General features: G+C 46.1%; 1 protein-coding gene across 5 annotated transcripts in view; it reads left to right on the plus strand.

Moving 5' to 3' along the window:
- Positions 1 to 2,431: 2,431 nt before the first annotated feature.
- ABCB6 (ATP binding cassette subfamily B member 6 (Langereis blood group)) overlaps positions 2,432 to 25,387 on the plus strand; it is a 64,641-nt gene continuing 41,685 nt past the window's right edge. Inside the window, exons 1-5 of one of the 5 annotated variants that reach the window (XM_053265951.1) lie at positions 2,432 to 2,528; positions 4,416 to 4,947; positions 8,588 to 8,725; positions 17,203 to 17,392; positions 24,731 to 24,823. In XM_053265951.1, coding sequence (XP_053121926.1) covers positions 4,432 to 4,947; positions 8,588 to 8,725; positions 17,203 to 17,392; positions 24,731 to 24,823 — 937 coding nt within the window. In that variant the 5' untranslated portion in view covers positions 2,432 to 2,528; positions 4,416 to 4,431. Of the gene's footprint in view, positions 2,529 to 2,693; positions 2,915 to 3,750; positions 4,297 to 4,415; positions 4,948 to 6,782; positions 8,218 to 8,587; positions 8,726 to 14,464; positions 14,709 to 17,202; positions 17,393 to 24,730; positions 24,824 to 25,387 lie in introns of those variants that run through there. The other 4 variants (XM_053265935.1, XM_053265942.1, XM_053265966.1 and 1 more) reach the window with 4 other exon arrangements.

The following is a 25,387-nucleotide window of genomic DNA, read 5'->3' on the forward strand; positions in this document are numbered from 1 at the left end:
ATGTGTATGCACTCTGACCAGGATTTGTGGAGAAGTTCTTGACCTGGATGCCACCCTTACCGCCAACCCATCCTTAATCTGTAGGATTAGACTGCTTCTTTTTTTTTTTAGGGCAAGCCACAAAGGCCTGCCTTTCTACAGTGAAGAATTTACCGAGCAGTCATAGGAGTACTTATTCCTGTTGTGTATTTGCTTTGTCGTTATGCTCTGACTTCTGATTCTGGTGTAAGGTATGGGGACAGAGTCTCCTGTTCCATGGTAAAGATGGAATGGCTGTGGGACTCCGAAAAAAAAGATTTATTTAGGTGATGTCTGCGGTTTTATTCTCTTGATTTTAGAACAGCCCTGCTGGATCAGGCCCAAGGTCTATCTGGTCCAGCTTCCTGTTTCACACAGTGGCCTACCAGATGCCTCCAGGAAGCCCACAGGCAAGAGGCAAGGGCCTGCCCTCTCTCCTGCTCTTGTTCCCCTGCTACTGGTCTTCAGAGGCATCGTGCCTCTGAGGCTGGAGGTGGCCCACAGCCACCAGACTAGTAGCCATTGATAGACATGTCCATGAATTTGTCTAAACCCTTTTTAGAGCCATCCAAGCTGGGGGCCATCACCATGTCCCATGGCAAATAATTCCATAGATTAATTATGCACTGTGTGAAAAAGTAGTTTCTCTTGTCAATCCTAAATTTCCCAACCTTCAATTTCATGGGGTGATCCCTGGTTCTAGTGTTGTGAGAAAGGGAGAAAAATTTCTCTCTGTCCATCCTCTCTACTCCACGAATAATTTTATACATCTTGATCATGTCTCCCCTTAGTTGCCTCTTTTCCAATGCAAAGAGCCCCAGATGATGTAGCCTAGCCTCATAAGGAAGGTGTTCCAGGCCCCTGATCATCTTGGTTTTCATCTTCACCTTTTCCAGTTCTACAATATATTTTCAAATACAGTTGCACAGGAATGGAAGACTCACACTTCCTTAGTTCTAGGAGTCTCCACAATTGATAAGTAGCAAGGTCTTGGGGTGTGGTGTTGCATTCTGAATTCATCAAGCTTCCCCAGTCAGCCATGGTCTAGATGTTTTTGCCTTGAATAGGCTCACTTTACTACAAAGCCACACATCTGAGAAATAATGTCAAGCAAAATGAATTGGGATACATCAAGGCAATATCACTATTTAATATCTACACCACAGAACTATGAAATATATTATTTCAGTTTATGATAATAGGTTCTTATTTTTAGTTTTTTCTCTTTTAAAATAGTCCCATCTAAAGAATCCCTGCAACAGGACTCCATCTACTGTACCTAAATGGTCTGCAAACTCTGTTCTTGAACACCAACTGGGTGAGGATGAGTTATATATAGAAACTGGCATTTCCTTTGCAATGTTCAAAAGCACTCTTCATTCTTTTCATTTCATATATGTTTCAGAGCTGAACCATGAACTTTGGCTCAGTTGACAGTTGCATTAGGAACAAGAGGCAACAGCTAATTGATACCAAATGTAGTGTACCCTTCTTCCAATAAGTTCAGAATAGTATGCAATGGGTTACTCATTTTTCCCTTTTCAGCAACTCTGTGAAGTAGTTCAAATACAGACGAAATAAGTAGGCTAGTCTTACATACGCATACCTGCCAACATGTCCTTATTTCCCCATTCACCTGAATGGAAAAATAGGGACATGTTGGCAGGTATGCATACTGTTTTTATGGTGGAATAAGGATGTTTTTTAGTATCAACCATCAACAGTAAAGGATCCAGCAGTCAAGAAATACTCTGCAGACTAGCATTTGGTAGGGTTGCAATGAAGGCCTTGGAAGAGATATTTAGATGTTGTGATGTGTCTATACCTACAAAGATTAGAATTATTTGGACAATGGTTTTTCCTGTGACACTCTATGGATACGAAAGCTGGACTTTGAAGAAGCAAGATAGAAAAAGTATTGACACTTTTGAACTTCGGTACTGGTGGAGAAGACTTTTGAGGATACCATGGCCAGCCAGGAAAACAAACAAATGGATCATAGAACAAATCAATCCAGAATTTTCACTCAAGGCATAAATGACCAGGCTCAAACTATCATACTTCAGGGACACATTATGCAAAGAGCCAGCTCCCTTGAGAAGTCTATAATGCTGTGGAAAGTTGAAGGAAAGAGAAGAAGACAACCAGCAGCAAGGTGAGTGGAGTCGATTACAACAGCAATGAATGCACCACTGAGGGACCTTAGAGGCCAAGTTGAAGACAGATCATCCTGGAAAGACTCTATCTATGTGGCCCCTAAGAGTCGATACCGAGTTGACGGCACTTAACCAATCAGTCAAGGATGTTAACTTAAGTCTTCCTCCCTCGTCCAAAACTAACGGTGGAATCCTATGCGCATTTACTAGAGTAAACCGTATGGAACTCACACTAAGACGTACTGCTGAGGAAACATGCATAGGACGGGCTGTAGCACGGCACGCTAGTTACGACACCACGTTGGCTCTCCCTTAAGAGACGGGATAATTACTTTTGATCCTGAAGGGGCAAAGGTGGGCGTCTGGTGTGGGGGGTGGTTTCTATATTCAAGCGGGGTTGGGGGGCTGACCGTCGCCTGTTCCTGCCATTATTCTGTTTTTACCCTTTCAAACCGCTTTGCGGACCCGCTGTGGTTGAAAAGCGGGACTGAAATATCGTAAAGACCATTACAACAGCCACGTGAGGTAGTTGGGTGCTGCTGTTTGGGGCTTAAGACGCTGCTATCTGGCCTCTAGGACCCAGGAGGAATTCGCTTGAGCAGCTGTAGTTGGCGCTAGGGCCCAGGGGGAGCCAGTAGGGCCTGCCTCAGCTCCGGGTGCGCGGCGGAGCCGGGGTCAGGAGGGCGCTCGGCACTGGCTGAGCAACTGGGGGCTGGATAAGACGGACGCGCCACCAGCAGGCAAGTGAGCGTTAGCCGCGCCTGGGTCGAGGAAGGGGGAGGTGGGTGGCAGCCCCCGTGGAGGGGAGCGGGGCAGAAGGGTCTAGGCCCCCCTGTTGTGCAAGGCAGAGAGGGGGCGCCCCCCAGGAGGGAGCTGCCCCCCAATTCCCACGGCTGCCTTATACTATGCACAGCCTTTCGGCGGCATCGCTCCAGGAAGGGCTTCTTCTCTCCATTTAGGCTTGTCCTGAATCCCCTTGGCTCCTACGGACTTATTTCTTTTCCTGATAGACCCTGCTCTTCCCCCTCCCAGGCAATCGGGCCTGCAGTCTGGAAATAGGGTAGACCTAGAGAGGTTGTTCGGCCGCATTTTCTTCTCTCCCCCGCCTACTCCTCGCCTTTTTTACCCAGTTATAGGACAGCAAAATGCACGGCTGAAAACACACGCGCAAATGGCCCTTGTTTGGGAAAGCCAGCGGCATTTTGAGAGCACCACGTGGAGCAGCTGGTGGGTGCGAGTGGTGCTGTCACTATTGCAGCCCACCATGTGGACAGTGCTGCTGGAGTGAGCGTTGGGCTCCCGTCCGCTGAGCCCAGACCTGCCCTCGCTGGGGTGTCCTTGGGGAAGTTGCTGTCTTCTCTCAGTGAGAGTTCACCACTTGGGGAAAAGTGAATATATAACATCTGACCTCCAAGGGCTGTGGTGAGGTGTGTGGGTTTGCAAGGCTACAGTCTGAGTGTGCGAACTGTAGCCATAACAAAACGATGATGGTGTCTCACTATTTTAATGCCATGCGTCAGAGCAGAACAATGGAGAGGCTTGGAGGAAGACATTAAAAATCTCAGCAATCTGCAAGAAGAGGCTAAAAAAAGCCCAGTGGTTTTTAACTTAGGTTCAGACAGAAGAACTGGAGGATTCAGAGTAGGCAAGAGATGTGAATCTGCAGTGTATCTTTCCTCACAAAACAGATGTGAAGAGTTGTTGAGGATGGGGACATGCTTCACGAGCTGCACTCTGTGGGACTCTGCTTTGGCATCACATAATAATAAGCACATAGTATGCATAGATTTCTTTTAAAAAGAAATGTTATGAAGAGGAACTTCAAACATTTGCAGTACAGAGTAAGATTGTAGAGTCCTACCTCCTAAAATAGTATAACTTCAAGGGGCCAAATCTCCAGTCCTTTGCCATGAAGAAGACTATTCCTCTTGTGGAAGATTCCCCTAAGCCAGTAGATGGGGTGAACAAGAAGGGGGATTTCTACCCTACATGCCTTGGGTTTTTCTCCTGCATTTCCCTGTGAAGCATCTCATCCTGTTCCTTCTTAGGGTGGGAATGTTGGGCTGGATGGGCAAAAACCTCCGACCCACCTTGGTGAATCTGCTCATGCCAACCTGGAAGTGTGAGTTGTTCACATCTGCATTTGTACATTGTATTGTGGGAACATAACATGCCTGTTTGTGTTTGCGTATATTAGTATACCCTAATTTCTCTCCATTTTTTTCACTGGTGTTTCTGCAGCTCCAGGGCTAACACTATGGTGGCAGTACAGAGCTACTGTGAAGGGAATGGGTCCCTGCCGCAAGCATGGGTTCAGCAAGGGCTGTACCCCTGTTTCTACTTCACACTGGTGCCTTCTGTGCTGCTCAGCGTCTGTCTCCTATTGGGTGCCCTGCAGTATGCTTGTTACGCCCAGTTCAGCCGCACCATGGAGCCAAAGTATATCCCACGCTCTCGCCTGTACTACCTCCAGATCCTCCTCTCTCTGTTCCTTGCACTGCAGCCCTTTGGCACCTTGCTGTGGCAAGTGCTAGGCATGCGACAGCTCTATGGGTATATGGTGCTGTACACCTGCCTCTCTGCTTTGAGCTGGACCAGTTCACTGGGGTTGTTGCACTTGGAGCGCACCAGAGTGATGGTGCAGGACCGGATCAGAGGCCATGGTGTTATCCTTCTCCTCTATTGGGCTCTGGCCTTTGCCGCTGAGAACCTGGCCTTTATCTCCTGGAATAGCCCACTCTGGTGGTGGAGTTTAGAAGATACCAACCAGAAGGTAAGTCAGTTGTGGGGTGGAGAAGAAGCCATGTGGAATGCTGCTTGTTAAGTTCTGTAGCCCAGAAACATGACACTTGTCTCTGGCTTTCACTTTGGGACATCACAACACTCAAAGCAAGAAGCTGGTCATGCAGACTGCACAGTCTATGCTGGTCCTGCCATGGTCCATGTCAATCATATGGACTGATAGTGGAGTATCATGAGCCCGAGCGCTCTGATGGTATATGCAGCAACAAGGCATGCTGAAACAGCATGTCTAATCCCCTAAATTAGAGCTATATGCGCCAGCAATTGGGCTGCAAGTGGCCAAGCAGTGGTGTTTCTCCATTCCAAAAGTGAGGTGAGGTTTTTCCCCAACAAAGACCATCACAAGGCTTACCCAAGACAACTGTGAGTTGCTCAGTGGAGTTCCATTTCTTGGCTACCTAGGGAATAGGTTTGTCACTGTTTTTGTAGAGAGTCTCGATGCCTTACAAGCTGTATGAATGTCAGCGAATCAATAAGTGTGGCTTTTCCTTGTATGGAGATGCAGTGATTTAAAAAGCCTTATGAGTTGGTTTCCTGCTCCTTATTGAGGTCTTAACACACTCATCTTCTGCCCATAAAAAGGTGTCCACCTCAGTGAAGAGAACATTCCAATTCAGTAATATATTCATATTACTGTTAGATGGGGAGAGAGATCTTCCAGTTAGTCCATGGAAGATGTACAGTACTGCCCTTCTAAGCAGCAGTGGATATCCTACCTTTTCCATTGGAGTCAAATGCTCTCCTTTTTTCCATGTTTGAAAATTGCGTGTGAGAGAAGATAGCATAAAGCCCTCAGATTTTGGAGAATATGATTTAGGAAAGAAGAGAGATTTAATGTTGTTATTAGTGGCCTGCCAGCCATTACTTATCTTCTTTCTCCTCCTAGCCTACTAATTTCAGCACATTTTTGCTGAGTCACTTTGTTGTGCAAAGCCTTTCTGTATTCTACAGAAGTATTCACACAGGAGCCTGCACACAGAGACAGAAGAGACTATTTTGCTGCGTAATTTCAGAGGACTTTGCCCAATGACTCAGCAGAAGGTTTCCAGCCATATATTTGAGAGCTCCTTTTTCTTTGCATTTGCAGCTAGCACCCTTGATCCACTTACAGCAGGCTGGAGGGAGAGACTTCTTCCATCCACACATTCCATGTTAAGATACCTTCCAGGCAAGAGATTAGGACTGTGGAACTTCCATTCTCCTCTCTCAAATCCTCTGTACACCAACTAGTAGGCAACAAAGATAGTGGGACCTCTTTGAATTAGGTCCAGGAGGCTGGACTTAAATTTGAAAAAGCTTTTACTAGTACCCTCTGACTAATGCATATCTGTGATAGATGTGACCAAAACTGTGAAGCTGTAAGACATCCTGAGAGGATATCTGAGGGCCTGGATCAGAAGGATTGTAAAATGCATAGGAATGAGATATTCCAAAAGTCTTCTACATCTCCATTCAAAAATATGTGATTAATTAATGAATTGACCAGTGTTTTTGGCCCAGTTTTTTGTTTGCCCTTCTTCCCCTGACAGAGGTCTATAACTATTATTAGTCATAATGCCTATTAGGAGCTTCCATGTTTCTGAGGCAGTATAAATACCTCTGAATACCAGCTACTTAGTGGTGGTGTGCAAAGCAGAGGAAGGCCATTATTTTCAAGCCCTGCTTGTGTGCTTTCCAGAAGTATCTCATTGGCCAGTGGGTGAAACAGAATGCTGAACTTGATGAATCCTTGATTTGATCCCCAGCGGGGCTCATCTTATGCTCCTTCCTCTCACACTACGGATCAAGTGGCTTCTTCTTACAGTACACCATTTACTACAGAGCCATCTATTGTCGGTCACTGAGCTCTGCTTTTTGCTTATCAGTGCAGACCAGTCCTGGTCCTTCATGGCTATCAGTGGACACCTGTGTTGTTATCTACGATATATTTTTGAAGAATTTGTTTGTGTGAAATAAAAACATACTTCCTGATGACCTACAGATACCAAATTTTGAATACACAATCCTGCCACTGAAATTAGGTGAATGCACTATTTTTTACACTGGAATATACTGAAGGAAAAATTTTAATACTTTTTAATGAAGCATTTCTCAAAAAACCCTAAATTTTATACTACTCGATTACTTAAAGACACCAACTTTTGTATGAACATATTTGCCTCTTAAGCTGAATACACCACATTTGGCACTGGAATATGCTTGGGGACATGTTTAAAAAATTTTATTTGTGGGGGAGGTTTAGCAGAAATTCTGAATTAGTATTTTAACTGTTGCTGTTCTCAACAGATTTTTAACACTCAATGAGATCAATAATTCCAAAACAACATAATGCCCAAGAGAAGCAACTCTTTCTCAGATTCAAGTTTACTATGATTCTACTCTACAATGTCATTGTACAATAAAATGAATAATGTTTGACATTGAAATCCTACACATTTCAAACTATTTTACTTCCCTTTTGCAAGCACATTAATAAAAAATTATATTACATATATTTAATTTCTTGAACTTCCCTAGGAGTGTAATCTACATAAAATGACTTGCCCTGGTCAAAGGCAGGCCTTGCCTACTAGTATAATATATACCATGAATCCAAGGACTAATCCATAAAGTCCAGAAGTAATCGGGATTAGACGAACAGAGGTTCCTCAAACTGCAGGGTTAATGGGGGCTCTATGGACTAGATCCAAATGTACACAAGCAGTGTGGCCTCTCAGGATTCTGGGTACTTCTCTGTGTCCCTGGAATCTGAGGGACCTCAGGCCCATCTAATCCATATTGTTTTTGGGATCTGTGGATCAGTCCTTGCATTCATGATGTGTTTTTGTGTGTGTTTGATCACACCATGTGCTATAGTATATGGTCAAATACTGTAAAGTTGTTTGCAAACAAGAACTGCCTTGTGTAAGTGGCAGTCATCTTTAAAAAATAATAATTGTGTCATGATGTCAATTGATAGCAGTGGCAGAGAAGGCCCCTTGCTCCCAAGCCCCACAGGAGTCATGGTCACATGTGCTTTTAAATAGCAGTGACTTCCTGCCCTGCCACTCCAGAGAGCTTCTGACCTCTTCCTCCCTATTAAGTCACATGACCAAGCTATTCCTACTGGCCATGTGCTGTAACTGCAGACTTTTCAGGACAGGAAAAGGATTCAGAAAGCAGCAGGAAGCACACTCAAGCAAGCAATCATCACACGTGCCTGGGAGTCAAGAGGACTTCCACAAAGATCATTTCATTTTTTGTAAGGAGGAGGGGATTCCATGTGATATGTCACAGTGCTCTGTAAAGCTAGGTGGGACTGTATTCTGGGGTTTAGTATGAGAACGTAGCTTTTTGTAATTCATGTTATTCCCTTGGTTATTTGCTACTATTCTAATAAATTCATATTTTACTTAGTTGACTGTTACTTGATTTATCTTTTTACTGGTCAATTGATTTAAAGTTTGGTTTGGGCCAGTCACATGCCAGCCTCAGTGGGTGATTTCTCTTCATCCAGGCCATTTAACTTTGGGAAAGTTCTTGGGAAAGAAGCATTGCTCAGTTTGTAGCTTGTGAGGGTGGGAGTGGGGTTTGCTGCAAGCATGAATCTGACATGAGATCAACTCCCCCAGGTACAATTCAGCCTGTGGATACTACGCTACATCTGCACCTTCAGCCTCTTCTTCTTGGGAATACAGGCCCCAGGGTTGCCCCGAAAACCCTACATGCTGCTAATTAATGAGGATGAGCGTGACGTGGAGCACAGACAGGTGGGCTTCTGTTTGCCTAAGTATGAAATCCCTGTTCTATGTCTAACTATTGCTGTCTGTCCCTCTTTTTTTTTTTTTTTTTTTTGTGAATCAGCTGCAGGATGTAGATCTGAGGATTGCTGAAATGCTACTCTGTTAAGATTGGAACCTGTGGCTGCAGCTCTCCCCCTTACAATAGCTGCTATTTTGAAGATAGTGCTACAAAATCTTGTCAAAATCAGAATCAGGCTCTGGGTGGATTTGAAGCCAGTGTACATGTTGCAGTTGACGTGTCTAAAATGATAGCTTAGTATTGAGTGATCTTTACCTTGGCTATCAAAATGTGAATCTCTACCACCACAGTGTGAATCATGTCCCTGCAGCAACTGCATGCAGCAGGAGTCCAGAAATTCACAACGTGAAGGCTGGTTTGGGTAGCATTTATGTAGTGATTGTAAGTCTTTTGACAAGATTTTTTGTACTAGCTCTCAGATCCAGGGCAGAGACAAGACAGGATTAGGACTGGGAACATCAGGCATCATCTAGAGTAAATTAGTTATGACTAAATCCCATTGAAATTAACTTGTCTCATTGATTTCAAGGACGCTTAATCTAAGGATATGCATGAACTGAGGTTTGCGCACCGGTTCGGCACCGTGGAGAGGAGTACAGGGAGACAGGAGCCTTAAGAAAGAAGAGAGCAGGCAGTGCTCATCCCAAGTACCCATGTATGGTGCCAGCTCACAATTGTGGCACCCACAAACGTGCAGGTGCCATTTGTATGGTGGTCATGGTGTTACTGACCACGCAAATGGTGCCTGTGCATGCACAGATTCCATGTGTGGGCTGATCCGGCGCGTGGGTACTTGGGACAAGCGCCGCCTCAGTAGGAAGATGCAATGGGGCAGCAGAGAGCAGGTAAGGACTTGCTCTCCTCTTTCTTAAGGCTCCCCTCCCCATAGTGCCGAACCAGTGCTTGAACCTCAGTTCATGCACATCCTTAAATTAGTCATGATTGACTAGTCTGTGTTGGCCCATATCTTGTTGCTTCTTGTTTCCCTTTTCTTTTCTTGACAAATCAAATGAGGGGTGGATGTATAGCAGCAGCAGAGCATGTGCTTAAGATGCAGAAGGTCCCAGGTTCAATTCCTGGCCTCTTCAGTTAAAGCGTCTGAGGTAGCAGACCTGAGAAAGACTCCTGCCTGAGACTCTGGAGAACTGCTGCCAGTCAGAGTTGACAATACTGAACTAGAGGGATCAAATGTTCTGACTCAGTATAATGCAGTTTTATATGTTGAAAGGCTCCTGAGTAGGGATATGCACAAGCCGAGGTCCACACACAGGTTCCGCATAAAGCGGTGAGCAGCACCTTTAAAAGGGAGTACAGCCGGTCTTCACCTGCTCTCTGCCACTCCATCCAGCTTCCTGCTGTGACGGTGCTCCCCGGCAACAGCCCATATGCAGTGGTAGCACGCAGATGGCCTCTGTGCATGTGCAGACACCATTTGCGTGGTCAGCATAGTGTTTCTGACCACAAAATGGTGTCTGCGCATGCACGGAGGGTATTTGTGTGCTGGTGCCACCACTGCCTGGGCTGTTGGGGGGAGTGCCGTTGCAGCAGGACGTTGCATGGAGCGGCAGAGAGCAGTTCTGCACTGCTCTTTAAAAGTGCTGCTCACTGCTCCTCCTGCCAGCGCCTTGGAGCACTGAACCTGTGCATAAACCTTGGTTCGTGCTCCTGAGTCTTTAACATCAACACAGCAGTGGAAACCTGAGCACTGCTTTTCCCATCACCACAGCTGTGACTGGAAAAAAGCAGCACATACTGAATGGATTCTGAGATTCAACAGGTGCTGTTTTCTGGTCACAGTGCTGCAGTGATTGGGAAAGTGAGCAGGTCCTACTTTTTCAGATTTGGACAGCTGTTAAAAGCAGAGAGGCCTCTATTACCAACCTCACTTGGGAAGGAGATGGCAACACTAGGACACTAAGGGAGGAGGAGGATGTATTTGGGACGTAGGCTGCAGGGAGAAGTTCCCAGGAGCTGTGTGGCAAGAGGCATAGAGACAGACAGGTCAGGCAGGTTCAGTGATACAAAACATGCTGTGAGGTGCAATCTGAGGGAGCAGCACTTGCCTTTTGCAAAGGCTGCTGGGAGGCTGAGGCTAATGCAGGACAGGGATCATACTGGCATACATTCAGGGCTGTGGAAAAGATTATTAAGGACCTTAATACACTTTGAAAGTGCAGTGTAAATGCATTAGTATGATCACGTTTTGACAGTGACCTTTAGGCAGTAGAAATTTTATAATACTATACTTGTGTAGTGCTTTGGAGTGTCCAAAGCACTTCACATGTATTATCTTGCAATCCTGCACTGGTTTGTGCGACACCACCTGCTAGCCGTTTTGCATCACATGGAGGAAGAGGATATATTTGCATGTCTTCCCCACCACCATCCAGCATGCTGTCCCACCAGCACATAGCCACATGGCAGGTAGTTCATCAAAACTACCTTTCAGTGCATGATTTAAGTGGTAGTTGTGCTGTGGTGGAACAGTGCACTGGGTGGCAGGGGAGATGTGTATGCATATGTTTCTCCCTCATGTGATGTGAAGGGGTTGGTGCCGGTGGGCATGTCATGATGGCGTTCTTGCTCTCTGCCTCAGCTCCCACCTACAATATGGGTATAATACTAATTACTTACCTTACAAAGTTGTTGTAAAGAGGTCAGTTCAGATGACATCTGAATGGCTTGTCTTAAGGCCACCTAGTGAATTCATGACTGACAAGGTTTAGGTCAGGGGCTTCCAGATTCATAGCACAGTCTCTTAGCTACACTGGGTCTCTGTAGGCAAAATATGAAAGAAAACAAACCCCAGCACATAGTGAGTGAGTTACTGATCTGGTTATTAGATTGGTAGGCTGCTTCCTTCTGTGCTGGTATCTTTTGAAGGGGATCTTTCAGATATTTCCAGCTGTACCTGAATACTGCATTTAAGGATCTGAAAGTGATAGATTTTCATCATGAGAAATGGGTTACTGCGCCTGCGCAGGGACCTTCCGGATGGATTAATTAGCTCCTCTTTGGCGCCCCTCCCTGCCATGCATGTGCTTTGCGTCTTCCTTTTCCTAGCAGTTGAGCACCATTTTGTCTGTTTCTTTTCAACCTCTGATGCGTTGAGACCTATGGTTTATTGCTCCTCAGTTTACAGAAAAGAAAAGGTTACTTCGGACAGATTTTCAGTGTTTTGGACTTCGGATTGAGAGTTAACTATTCTTAAGATTTTGGACTTTGGACTTGATTTTTACTGTTCCACGGCTTTGCCATTGGAAAAGACATGACTGAGAGGAAAAAGACTACATTTAAGCGTTGCTCTCAGTGTAGGGCTAAATTACCCTCAGCTGACGAACATGATCTCTGTTTGGGTGAACAGCATGTCCCAGCTTCTTGTAGGATTTGAAAATCTTTTTCGAAGCAGACTTTAAAGAATCGCTCGTTGTGCCTCAGGGCAGCGCTGTATGGAGATGTGCTGCGTCCACTGCCAGAACCGGAGTCGACACTGATCTCGTTATCGACACTGACGTCAACATCTACCTTCTTGGTGTCTGCTCTGCCCCAGGGTCTATGCACGCACAATCTCAAACCCTGAGGGGTGATCTTGAAGAAATTGTCTTCAAAAAGCCCAAGTCTACCGACGCTGGGCATAAGAAGCATAAACAACATCGTGCTACGTCAGATAGCGATTCACCGCCTCTGAAAAAGAACAAGTCGAAGTCAACTCACTTGTCGAAGTTGAGGACACCTTTGCTGTCGATGGTCCAATATCAACCACCTCTGTCATTGTCAGACCCGTCTATATCGTCAACTAATATAACGTCCTCGGGACCGCCCATCCCACTGTTGGCATGGACTCATACAGTGACATCTACACTTCTATCAGTACCGATAGCGAGCTTTACATCGATGTTGATGCCGAATTTTCCAGTGCCGTCCACATTGGTCATGCCCCCAATTTCCTCGATGTCGCTCTCCAATACCGAGATTGGCACCTTTCATCGTATTCTACCAACCTCTCCAAGGGCTACTGCTGTTCCGCAACTGTACAAACCGTTGCCGCTTTCTCTGGCGAAAACACCTCTGAAATTGCTGCTGTTATTGTTTGATACCGGTGATGATGCCCTTCTGGATCAAGGGACTGCGAAATCCCTGTTGAGTGTATTAGATTCATCCACTAGTACCCCTTTGGGTTCCATGTTGCAGGAGTTCCTAACCGGAGGTTTGGATACGGAGGTCGATGGAGAAGAAGATGTGCCTCCTAAAACCCCCTCCATGTCTCCTTTTGCAACAGAGGCCAGGCCTTCATCTTTCCAGGTGCTGTCGGTAGCCCCACCTGCTACTACTTCAACATGGAAACCAATGCCTAAATTTGTTCCCCCTCAACAGAATGTACCTCAAAAGGACCCCATTCATGCATGTCGTTTTCGTCATAACTTCTCACCGGCGGCACAATTAGATTGGGCAGAGTTCCAATTGTTGAAGATGCAACGCATGCATCCGGCCAACGTTGTACTACCCCTTCTGACAAAGAGGGTAGAAAGCTCGATATCCTTGGGCACTGCATCTATTCCATGGCCAGCCTTTCTATTTGCATAGCGAATTATGCATCCTGCATGGCCCACTATAATTATTAGGAATGTGCAAAACCAGTCCGGCAGTCCACGGTCCGGTCCGGAGGTTTGGAATCAAACCGAACAATCACCCACCCACCCCGTTCTGTCTGGACCGGAACTGAACCGCCGGACAGGTCTGCGATTTTAAATTTTTTTTTAAAAAAAAATGCATAATAAATACCTGTAGCCCCTTTGGGGGGGCTTGCTGTAGGCCGCGGGGTGTGTGTGTCCATGAGGGTTCCCCCTCCCCCCCGCTGGCCTCTCTCATCACTGCCGTGGCCGGGTAAATGTAGTATTTTGGCGGCCTCGCAGAGGGCATTTGCGTATGCACAGCGGTGGTCAAAATGGCCACCGCTCGCCTTTACAGAGGCCCGAAAGGGCCAAAAATACTACATTTACCCGGCCACAGCAGTGATGAGGGAGGCTGGGGGGGGAGGGGGAACCCTCACGGACACACACACCCCGTGGCCTACAGCAAGCCCCCCAAAGGGCCTACAGGTATTTATTATGCATTTTTTAAAAAAAAAATTTAAAAAATTGCAGAACCCCACCGGACTGGGGGCGTTTCTATGGGGGACAGACAGAACTGGCCTGGTTCTGTTCAAGGCCGCTCCGGCCTCTAACCAAACCGGGCCAGATGGTTCGGTGCACACCCCTAATAATTATTGTCTTTGGCACTCCTTGCGCAAAGATCTTACCACAGTGAAGACAGAAATAAAAACCAAGGCCCTCATACTGGCAAGGACAGTACCAAACAGTCTCTTTGATCTTGGAGACTGTCCACCATTTGCACCATTGCCGGCCGAAGCCTTAAACACTAATGTACTGGCCGTTAATGGCATGCCTTCAATACCAACTTGTTTGCCACCCAGCATCATCAGATTGGCCATTCATGCCTCGGCATGGTACCAGATAACATCCGACCAGTGAGTCTTAAGAATTATCAACACTGATTACGCTATCGAGTTCATACGTTTGCCAAGTTTCGAGGGCATAAAGACTCCTGCCCTAACCCTGTGGCAAGAAGTGCATGTTTTGTTGGGAAAGGGTGTGATAGTACCTGTGCGGTGGACAGACCGACTGAAGGGGTTCTACTCATGCTATTACTTGATAATCACACGACATGTGGATCGTCTATCATCAGACGGATCTCCAAGAAACTGAGACAAAATGGTGTCTGACTGCCAGAAAAAGGAAGGTACGGAGCACGTGCACGGCAGGGAGGAGCGCCAAAGAGGAGCTAATTAATCCATCCAGAAGGTCCCTGCACAGGCACAGTAACCCATTTCTCATGATTGACAACGGATCACCTCCAGATCATAAGTTGCAGGTAAGCAACCTGTTTTTCCTCACTGGAGATTTGCTTCTGTCAAATAAAAAAGTAACACAACACCCTTGCAGATGTGAATGATTGCCAGCAGGTGGCACTATGGATCTCTCCAATATCTCAGTGCTTACTCTGCACTAATAATAAATAAATGTCAGTGCCCAGGAAGTCCAATTTCTGTACCAGGAAAAGCAGGATTCCTGAATTTACACAATTTGATGAATTGTACTAATTAAATACGTTTTCTCAGTTTCTCATTTTGCATCATTCTGGCATATTTAAGCCACTTTGCATAATTAACTTGGACGTTGCTTAATATGACAAGGGGTGAGAAACTGTTCAGAACACTGAAGCTGCACCCCCAGCTGCAGGAGTCTTACTTAACCCCCCCACTCTGGGTTTGGATATCTCAGTAGATGTCACCTATACACATTTTTCAGCTGCAAGGGTTAGGAAATTGCTTTAAAAAAAAAAAAAAAGAACATAGTTTGCAGAGATAATTTGGAAACTAAATTCTGCAACACTTTCACATTTTGTGCCTGTCCTGCACTCTGATGCAGTAGCACTGTTTGCATTTCAATTACACTAAGGAAAGACAAACAATCCTAACTTGATATATGAAATGGTGAAGTAAATTGATTGTAACCATCCAGAAGGAGAAGAAAATTAATTGAAAATGTCAGATGGGTGTAATGTGACTGGGGGTGTGGGGTCTGGGAGGCAAATTCAGTACTGAGTATTACGAAAGCGATCAATATTAAGAAACGGATCAAAAATAATACCTTATGTTTTTGTTTTTGTATTTATAAATAAAATTTTAAAGAAAAGAAAACTGTAAGTATCTCAATACCAGTATATACATTTTTGCTGGGCCTATAGAGATTATGGCGTGCAGTTCTGGTCATCCAGTTTCTAAAAGGAACTTCTAAAAGGGCTAAAGAGGTAACATGATAAAGGTTTATTGAATCTATGCATGATATGATGAGAATGCATATAGAAAAACAATTCTCTCTCAAAACTCTGGAACTTGGAAGTCATCTAATGAAATTGAATTGTGGTAGGTGCAGTGAAGCAACCAAAAGCATTTCTTCACATAATGCAATACTCAGTTACGGAATTCATTCCCATAAAATGTGGTGACAGCCACTAGCCTAGGTGATGTTATCAAATCAGTGGAGGCTGGGACTTGACAAATTTTCTTTGGATCTAGGAGCCAGCCCAATAATTTAACAGCTAGGCAAAATTACTGTGCTAAGTGATGGACATTATGAGTGGGGGAGAGAGTAAATTGGCTTCTTTTTATCCCCTTTACAAGTAACCTACTTAGAGCAGAAACGGGACTGCCTGGGACAAATAAAGGTTTTATTAAAGAAGTCTGCCTCTGGATATCTTAGGCTAGGTGCCATGACTCCCAGGTGTCTGGGATTTGTCAAGCCCTGAGCTAAACGTGGGTTCCACATTCAGAAGTAGTATACCTCTGATTACCAGATGCTAGAGGCAAACAAAAGGGGATGGCTTCATCATTGTGCCCCATTTGTGAATGTTCCAGGGCTATTTAGCTGGGCAGTGTTGCAAACAAGAGTGTTGGACCTTGGATTTGTTGCAGCAGAACAATTCTTAAAACCATTAAGTTCTTAATATTGTTTCAAGTCTGCTGCTATCTGTTCTTTTCCCTGACAGGACAGCTTTCCAGACCTGTAGTAATTTCGCCTGCACTTCTGTAGTTTAAAAAAATCTTTACTCCCAAATGCCAAACACATGGTTTCTAAAAGTGTGTCTTTTTAAAAATCTGATATTGATAACCAACTTAAAATAACCCAAAATCTAGGCATTAAGACTAAGGCCAGCAATAAAAATATACATAAATGAGCTGCTACTGCAGGGTAACTTGATCTTGCCTTAAGGTAAAGCAGGCCTGCTCAATTTAGGCCCCCAGCTATTTTTGGACTACAACTCCCATAATCCCCAGCCACAGTGGCCAATAGCCAGGGATTATGGGAATTGTAGGCCAACATCTGCAGGAGGGCTGAAGTTGAGCAGCCCTTAGGTAAAGGTTTAACACGGAATATGTCCTCAGTCTGAATCAAAGAGTAATTGCTCAAGAATGGTGAACCTGGTTGGAGCTGCTGTGTGTCTGGTGTTGGAGAGCAGTCCACTCCATGAATCGGAATCTGGCTTCTCTGCATAGATGCCCTAACAACGTGAAGATGTTGCAGCCTTGCCCCCTTCCTACCATGTTTTTTGTGTTTCCTGTGCTTCCAGCCCAAAGCCCCCTCACCTCACTACATTTCTGTGACACTAAAATTGCAACAATTTTGCTTTCCTCTCCAGCCACATTCCTTGAACACTTCTTGTGTCCCTTGCCAAAAAGCCAACCGGATTGCCAACTTAATTTCTGCTTCAATCTCTAGCTATGCTTTTTGAACATTGCCAATGCCTCTGCCAAAAAGCTCCTCCTTGTCTTCCCTCCTTACTCACTTCCATTTCTGTATCTCAGCCCCTGCTTCCAGGTCCCACAGAGAATCGCTCCACCTGGAAGGACTGGGGCCGGAAGATACGTCTCCTTGCAGGATACATGTGGCCAAAGGGGAACCATCCCCTGCAAGGGTTGGTAATATTCTGCATGACACTTATGGGGCTGGAACGTGCCATCAACGTCTATGTGCCCATCTTCTACAAGCACATTGGTAAGCAGAGAGGGGTGACTTCCAGGGAGGCATGGTGCTGCTGCCTCTAGCAGAGGTTCAGACATGCATGTGAGAGAGCAAATGCCAGGCAGGTTTCTCATGTGGAAGTTTCAGAATGCCACCCATTATGACAAATATTCCAAATTGACCAGTAGAGGGTGCCCTTATACAGAAAGTTGCTGGGTGCAGAGGATTTACTGAGGATAGAGGGTACCTTGCAGCAAATTCAGTGGAAGCCAGGAGCTTTCTGATACAGATATTTGTCTCGGGGAGCTGCAAAGAGCTGGGAAAGCTTGGTGGCTTGATATCAAATGCTTGTTTTTAAGCACTGCGTGTTGCATTTTGAGTATGTGCCATAGAGGTATGTATTATAAACATAATATAAGAAGAGACCTGTAAGCAACCGCATTCCTAAGTGTAAGTGACTACCTGGAAAGCCCTTGACAAACTTAGGAGACATGGTTGGACCTGCTCAGCACAACATGAGGACTTGGGACTTCTAACCCAGCTGGAGAGACAGGGTCCCGGGTGCTGAAATGCAGGTACCTTTGGTGCAGGGTTACTGTTCTGTTTATATGGGTTCTCTTTGTTGCAATGAGGCAGCAGTATGAGGGGAAAGCATCTTTTAAGTAGCACCAACAAAAGTACTGTATCTCAAAGTAGCCAAATTTTCCCTGGAAGTTTTTCACACACAGTGCTTTTAGCCTGTATCTTCTATGGAATGGATGTGTCCATTCACAGATTAGCCAAATTTACCACAAAGTCCCTGCGAGCTAGCAGGGAGCACTTCACACGATTCAAGTTTTTCATCGTGCGTGTAGCCCAATTTATATCCAGAGTTTTAAAAACCCACTTTTTGCCTCAGTGTTTTTGGGGCAACTTCGAACTCGCAGTAAAGCCTTGCAGAAAAACCACGGTAAAGCTTTCTGATTGGAAAAGCTCCTGCTAACTGAACAAAAGAGGCACCTTTTTAAAGTGACGATTTTCTTTACTAAGCAGGGAGAGGGCAACTGGCCCGATCCATCCCCAGCACAGCATCCCCTCTCCAGTGGCTGTTGCTGGTGACTATCTTATGTTTCATTTTTAGATTGTGATTCCTTTGGGGACAGGGAGCCATTTTATTTAGTTATTTATATCTATGTAAACGGCTTGGAAACTTCCGTTGAAAAACGGTATATAAATATTAGTTGTATTCATAGTCAGCAAGCTTTTGTTTTCTCTCAAATTTTTCTTCAGGCTGGATTTTAGCATGGCTACTTATGATTTTTGTAGTTTTGAAATAGTTTCTTTGCATGTGAAATTCTCAGTTGTACCACTTCAGACTGTGGGAGTGGGAATTCTGTTTTTGAATGTAGCCATGTTTGTTTTTTTAGGTTCATGTCATGTCAAAACCCTAGCTCTCGTGTTCATTGAGCTGTTTCTCTTGTCTTCTTTCAAGTTCCTCCTTAAGGCCTGCTTCTTTAGCAAAACTTTCCCTGACCTTCTGTAGCCTTGCTTTATCTGCATTTCCTCTGCCACCTAATTCTCTCCTACCTGATACACTGCTGTATGCATGGTAAATCCCTGACTACTGTCCTGTCCCCTAATCATCCCTATCTTGTCCCACCCAGAGTACATTATAAATCCTCCGTGGCAGGGACTTTGTAACTACAGTACTCTGTTTGTGGACATGTACAATAAGATAATTTTAATTTCTAGTTGAATCTGCAAGTCAGAGCATATTAACTCTGGGGGTAACATTTTGCCAGGGTGGTGGTGGCTTTTGCCCATGCAGACATGGAAGTTTAGTGACCACCTCAGAGCTCCCACCTCCTCTCCTAGAGGTTTTTGTCCTAAGCCCTGCGGTGACCTCCCATCCCAACTCTTGTGTTCAGCTTCTGTGGGGAGGGGAGGGGAGGGGAGGGGAGGGGGCAGCCTGCAGGGGGCCCTCCCTTTGTTAGCAGAAGCTGTTGGTGTGTGCCAGGTTCCCATGCCCCGGTGGGCGGTGCGAGTGCCAGCTCAGGGCAGCTATTGAGAGGTATCTGAATAGAGGAGGATGGACTTTGGACCTGCCTTTCAGCCCTGACTTCTAGACTTTACAAAAGAGTCATTGCAGGCGGGAGGAATGGAATTGCAAACTGCATACAAAATGGCTTGATGGGAATGGAGCTGGGAGTTTGGGGGAATGCGCTGCCCTACATGCTAAGCAGCTGCTGGGCAAATAAATCCTTCTCAGGCCCACCTGGGGGAGGTTACGCCCTCCTATCTTAAGCAGGTTCTTTACACTCTCACTAGTCTAGGCAGATCTGGCAAATCTTTCTTTTGCCAGTCATATGGCCCAGAGTTCATACTTGCATCTAGCTGTAGCAGGGACTTAAGAACATGAACAGCCATATTGGGTCCAACTTCTAGTCTGTCAAGTTCAACATCCTCTCTGCCGTGGGGGGGGGGGGGGCCATAATGGGGAGTGTTTATCCTCTTGTTAATCATCAGTATCTTGTGGATTTGCATATACTATACCTGAAAACAGAAGTTGTGCTTTCAACTGTCATGATTAGTAGCCACCAACATGCTCCTGGTATATTCATGAAATCCTGTTTTTGTTTTTGTTTTTAAAAGGTCATTTATGTTGCTGACCTGCCATAAAATTCTGTGGCAGTGAGTTCCGTCGACCAAATACTTTAGCGCCTATCCTTTAGCTGCCTATCAATTTCCATGAGTGGAATCCAGTTATAGAATTTGCGTGCCTGAAGAATTTTCAGGCTAGGTAAATGCAATCCAGATGGAGGACTTATTGATGTTGCATTCCTAGATTAGTTCTACATCTGAACTTGTGAGGGAGTTTCCCAGGTACTTACAAATGTTCCTCCCCCACCAGTGCAGGACCCCCTTTTTGGTTTTTAAATGCTATCCTGACTAAACATGCTTGGTGCACCAAATCCTGCTACTCTTAACTATGGATTCACAGATCCACATCATGGGACAGTTCCACTGTTGGCCGTACCGGTTTCCTGCCCAGTGTGTCTCTTCCTCCAAAGAGCCATGCTGTGCTTCTCCTTTCTTGCCCTTAGTGCCTTGCTATGCAAGGAGGTATGGTGAGGAGCTTCAGTGATATAGCCCACTAAAGGGCTTGCAGAAGACCCCCAGGTCCAATCCTTGGCATCTCTAGGTAGGGCTGGGAAAGAGCCCCATTTGAAATCCTGGAGAGCTGTTACCAGGGCAGACTGAGCTAGATGGACCAGCGGACTCACTTGGGAGAAGGCAGCTTCATATAGGTTCATATGGAGCAGAGGCAGAGATGGAATTTGGGTCTCGGGTTCAGATTTGTTCGGCCTCTGTTCCCTGTCCCTAAAAATTTGCACAGCAATGACCTATTGCACTGTGGTAGTAGTGTTGTGCAAGCTAGCAAGCACAATCAGATATTGCAGAGCAGGTTTATTTTTTAAAAAGCAAAGCACTGTACTGGTGATATTTAGTGTAAGTCATGTGTTAGTTCATAGTCTCCTTCCCTTGTTGCCTTCCTCCCTGGGATATGCCCGCCTTTCTCCACACACAAGAGTATAATTTCTACCTGTGCTTGGGAACAGGGTGGATTAACACCCTCCACCATGTGCTGGGTAAAGGAATGGGGGATGGAGGAATCCTCTCGCTCCCCCCCCCCCACACACACACCAAAGCAGGAGGTATGAAAGGCAAAGGAGGGGCACTCCCAGATGGGGTCACCCCCCTGCCAGTTAGGATTACCCAGCAAAGTGCCGCTGGCGGGGAACAAACAAGGAGCCTTTGTGTGCCCTGCCTGGTCTCCCAGCAGGGGTGTGTGTGTGTGTGTGTGTGTGTGTGTGTGTGTGTGTGTGTGTGTAGGTAGGGGGAATCTTTGTTGCTGTGTGGCTCCTTGAAAGAGAAGCAAGGAGACTCTGCCATGGGTGTCTCTCCTGGCTAAAGGGGGGTGGTCAGAGAAGTGTCTGCTGTAGAGGAAAAGGGTCCTGGCCCAGGGCAGGAAGCTTTAAGACTGGAGAGCCTGGTGGAGTTAAAAATGGAAGGTCTCCAAGGCTGGTGTTCTGAAATTGCAGGATTTGGGGAGGGAAGTGCTAGGATCAACTTGGGGACCCATCTTTAGGAGATCCCATCCCCACTGATCAGGCCTCATTCCTGACTAGACATCGCCATCCAGAGTGATGATCATAACTGCCCCAGAGACAGGCCCCGACTGCTTCTGTCTGGGCCAAACTGCATATTATCTTAAGCCCCTGACTGGCACTGATTTGGTTGATTTTTACATCTTAAATAGTTGGTTCTGTGAAGGGTGGGGATGGTTCAGAATTGGGATCACAGTACTATGGGTGGGGTGAGTGCCTTAGCTCTATTCAGATCATTCCCCATGCTGTGGCTGCTATTTCCCCCAGAGGGAGAGCTCCCAGTGGCACCCATGGGATGAGAAAAATAGCAACTGTGCAGAGGAGGGCCCAACCTGGATCAAGGTACTGGCAAAGGATTATAGTTTACCACCCCACCCATGCTGTGCTCCCAATTCTGATGCTCCCACCCATCACCAGTGACTGCTCTTTAGGACATGAAAATCAAATGCATCCACACAGCAATCACAGACCTAATGTAGAATTTAGCCCTCAGGTTTTTGCCCACAATAATACCTCCCCACCCCCCACAAACACACACAACTGAAACAGTCCTTTCTTCTATGGCAACTTTGTAAAGGGGGAGATTGGGGGGATCTGGCTACAGGAGACATAGCCTTGGGGGACTTTCCTGGCCCTCATGGACGTTGCCTTACCTCTTAGTCAGGAATCTAGGGGTTGGTCGTAAGTACTGTTCTCCAGATCTGGTGAGGTGTCCTCTTCAGTCCAGTTCAAAATCTTTATTCCTGAGACTGCTCTAAAAGCAGTGTCTCAGTCCTGGAAGTTGTCACCAGGGGTCTGTCAGCCCCTATGACTGTACATGACATAAGACTGCAGCCTGCTCAAGTCCTTTTACTTTCTTGGTGAAATAGGGCAGAGGTAGAGGGAGGACTTCTATACATAAACTGAGTGGGTACTTCAGAGCTCCCTTGACATCTCTGGAGATTCTGGGGGATGCACACTTCAACAGAGGAGAGCTGGTCTTGTGGTAGCAAGCATGACTTGTCCCCATAGCTAAGCAGGGTCTGCCCTGGTTGCATGTGAATGGGAGACTTGATGTGTGAGCACTGCAAGATATTCCCCTCAGGGGATGAAGCTGCTCTAGGAAGAGCAGAAGGTTCCAAGTTCCCTCCCTGGCTTCTCCAAGATAGGGCTGAAAGAGATTCCTGCCTGCAACCTTGGAGAAGCCGCTGCCAGTCTGTGAAGACAATACTGAGCTAGATAGACCAATGGTCTGACTCAGTATATGGCAGTTTCCTATGTTCCTATGTTCGCTTACTGCCAGGCATTTAATTTTTGGAGAGGAGAGCTGGTCTTGTGGTAGCAAGCATGACTTGTCCCCTTAGCTAAGCAGGCTCTGCCCTGGTTGCATAGAATGGGAGACTTGATGTGTGAGCACTGCAAGATATTCCCCTCAGGGGATGAAGCCGCTCTGGGAAGAGCAGAAGGTTTCAAGTTCCCTCCCTGGCTTCTCCAAGATAGGGCTGAGAGAGATTCCTGCCTGCAACCTTGGAGAAGCCGCTGCCAGTCTGTGAAGACAATACTGAGCTAGATAGACCAATGGTCTGCCTCAGTATATGGCAGTTTCCTATGTTCCTATCTGGTCCACAATCTTCTTATACTGCATCTGACAAGGCAAATGCTCCTTGACTTCTGCTGTCCCAGGCAGCTGTGTGGTCTGTTTTGTCAGGCAGGCCCTGCCTCAGCTACTGCTTTGGGTTAAGTTTTAAACTGCTGTCTCACTCTGGGGTGTTTGTTGTTTGGCCCTGGCCATCAATTTGCTGCCCACCTGCTGCTTCCAGCCAGTGCCAAATTGGGAGCTAGTTGGGCTATGGCTGGGGATGAGGGCTGCTGTGTCACGTGCCCCTTGGTGACATATTCCTGCAAGTGGAAAGGTCTCTTGCAAGAGGGGAAAGAACCAATAATCACTCCCCCTCCCTGCTCTGTGTGTGCTTGGTTGTGGGAGAAACCCTCACCATAGGTATGCTGAAGGTGCTCTGCAACCACACAGCTCTCCTGCTCATCAACCTAGGAAGCTGCCTTATACCGAGTCAGACCATTGGTCCATCCAGTTCAGTACTATCTACACTGACTGGCAGTGGCTTCTCCAAGGTTCCAGGCAGGAGTGTCTCCCAGCCCTACCTGAAGATGCCAGTGAGACTTGGGACCTTCTGCATGATATCATGCAGATGGAACATAGGAACAAACATAGGGACACAGGAAGCTGCCATATACTGAGTCAGACCATTGATCCATCCAGTTCAGTACTATCTACACTGACTGGCAGCAGCTTCTCCAAGGTTACAGGCAGGAACCCCTCTCAGCCCTCTCTTGGAGAAGCCAGAGAGGGAACTTGGAACCTTCTGCTCTTCCTAGAGCAGCTTCATCCACCTAAGGGGAATACCTTACAGCATTCACACATCAAGTCTCCCATTCATATGCAACCAGGGCAGAGCCTGCTTAGCTAAGGGGACAAGTCATGCTTGCTTCCACAAGACCAGCTCTCCTCTCTGAGAGTGCTCTACCACTGAGCTCTGGTCCCATCTCCTAAGGCAGGGGTAGAGAGTTTTGGCTCTCCAATGTTGCTGAACTACAGCTCCCATCATTCCTAGCCACAGTTTGGACAGCCAAGCCCAAACCTTGGAGAGCCAAGGTTGTCCACCCGTGCCCCAAGGGGAATATCTTACAGCGCTTTCATGTAGTCCCCCATCAAAATGCAAACCAAGGTAGGCCCTGCTTAGCAAAAGGGACTGTTCGTGTTAGCTACTCAAGACCAGCTCTCGTCCCATACTGCTACACAGCATGTGGTGTTTTTATACCATTTTACCATAAACAGTTTTTAAACGTTATTTTACTACAGTATATATGTTTAATACAATTTAATGGTATATTAAAATGGTATATCTTAAAGATCTGCCTTGTCAGTTTGCTTGTTCATATGCTCTGTTTGGGTGGGTGTAAACTATCTTCTTCCTCCCCACTCCTATCAAATCTCTGTGCTCTCAGTATGCTGTGCTTTGAAAACTCTGTCCAAAACCCTTCACATCTACATGAGATGCATGAAGGGAAAGTGCAAGGAATAGTCAGGGACTGATCTCTGAGTAGTGGGAATGCAGTATGGTAGAATGAGTTGGCTGTGAAGGTATAATCAAACCAGGTGGATGAGACTAATTGACTTGGGAAAGGATTTTGGGCTTCAGACTGACCTTTTTCTCCTGCCCTCTAGTGAACGAGCTCACGGAAGGGGCTCCTTGGCATATACTGCTCCGTACCATCTGCATCTACGTGACCTTCAAGTTTCTCCAGGGAGGAGGTGCTGGTGAGTCAGGGCTGTGTGGAGGGGACTCGGCTAGTTGTGTCGGTGCCTGTGTTGGACTGAAGCTGCTATGGGACTAACTCACCTACTAGAAAGCTTGTGCTTTCTTTCTCGGCCATCCTGCCCATGAAGAATGCAGGTAGTTCTTTGAATCTAGGTCTGCATCTTTGCTTCCTGTCTACCTTAATAAATGGACTTCAGAGATCATCCTGTCTAACCCAAAGGAAACATAATCCATCCATAAAGCCCCCACATTGGCAAGCCAGGCTATAGTATGAATCAGAACTCCTGGCTTCAAACTGTAGCATCCTCTGGCTTCAGCTAGTGGCCTTCTTTTATTTTTATTTATTTTTACATTTATGGCCTACTCTTCCTCCAAGGGGTGCAGAGCGATATATTATATGGTTATATTTATCCTCACCAACAACCCCTCTGAGGTAAGTTAGGCTGAGAGAGAAGTGATGATTCCAGAGTCACCCAGTGAGTTTCATGGCTGCATGGGAATTTTAACTCGAGCCTCCCTGGTCCTAGTCCAACACTCTCACCACTACACTGTGCTAGCTCTTT

Source organism: Hemicordylus capensis, chromosome 1 (genome assembly GCF_027244095.1).
Source record: "Hemicordylus capensis ecotype Gifberg chromosome 1, rHemCap1.1.pri, whole genome shotgun sequence".
NCBI classification, from domain to species: Eukaryota; Metazoa; Chordata; class Lepidosauria; order Squamata; family Cordylidae; genus Hemicordylus; species Hemicordylus capensis.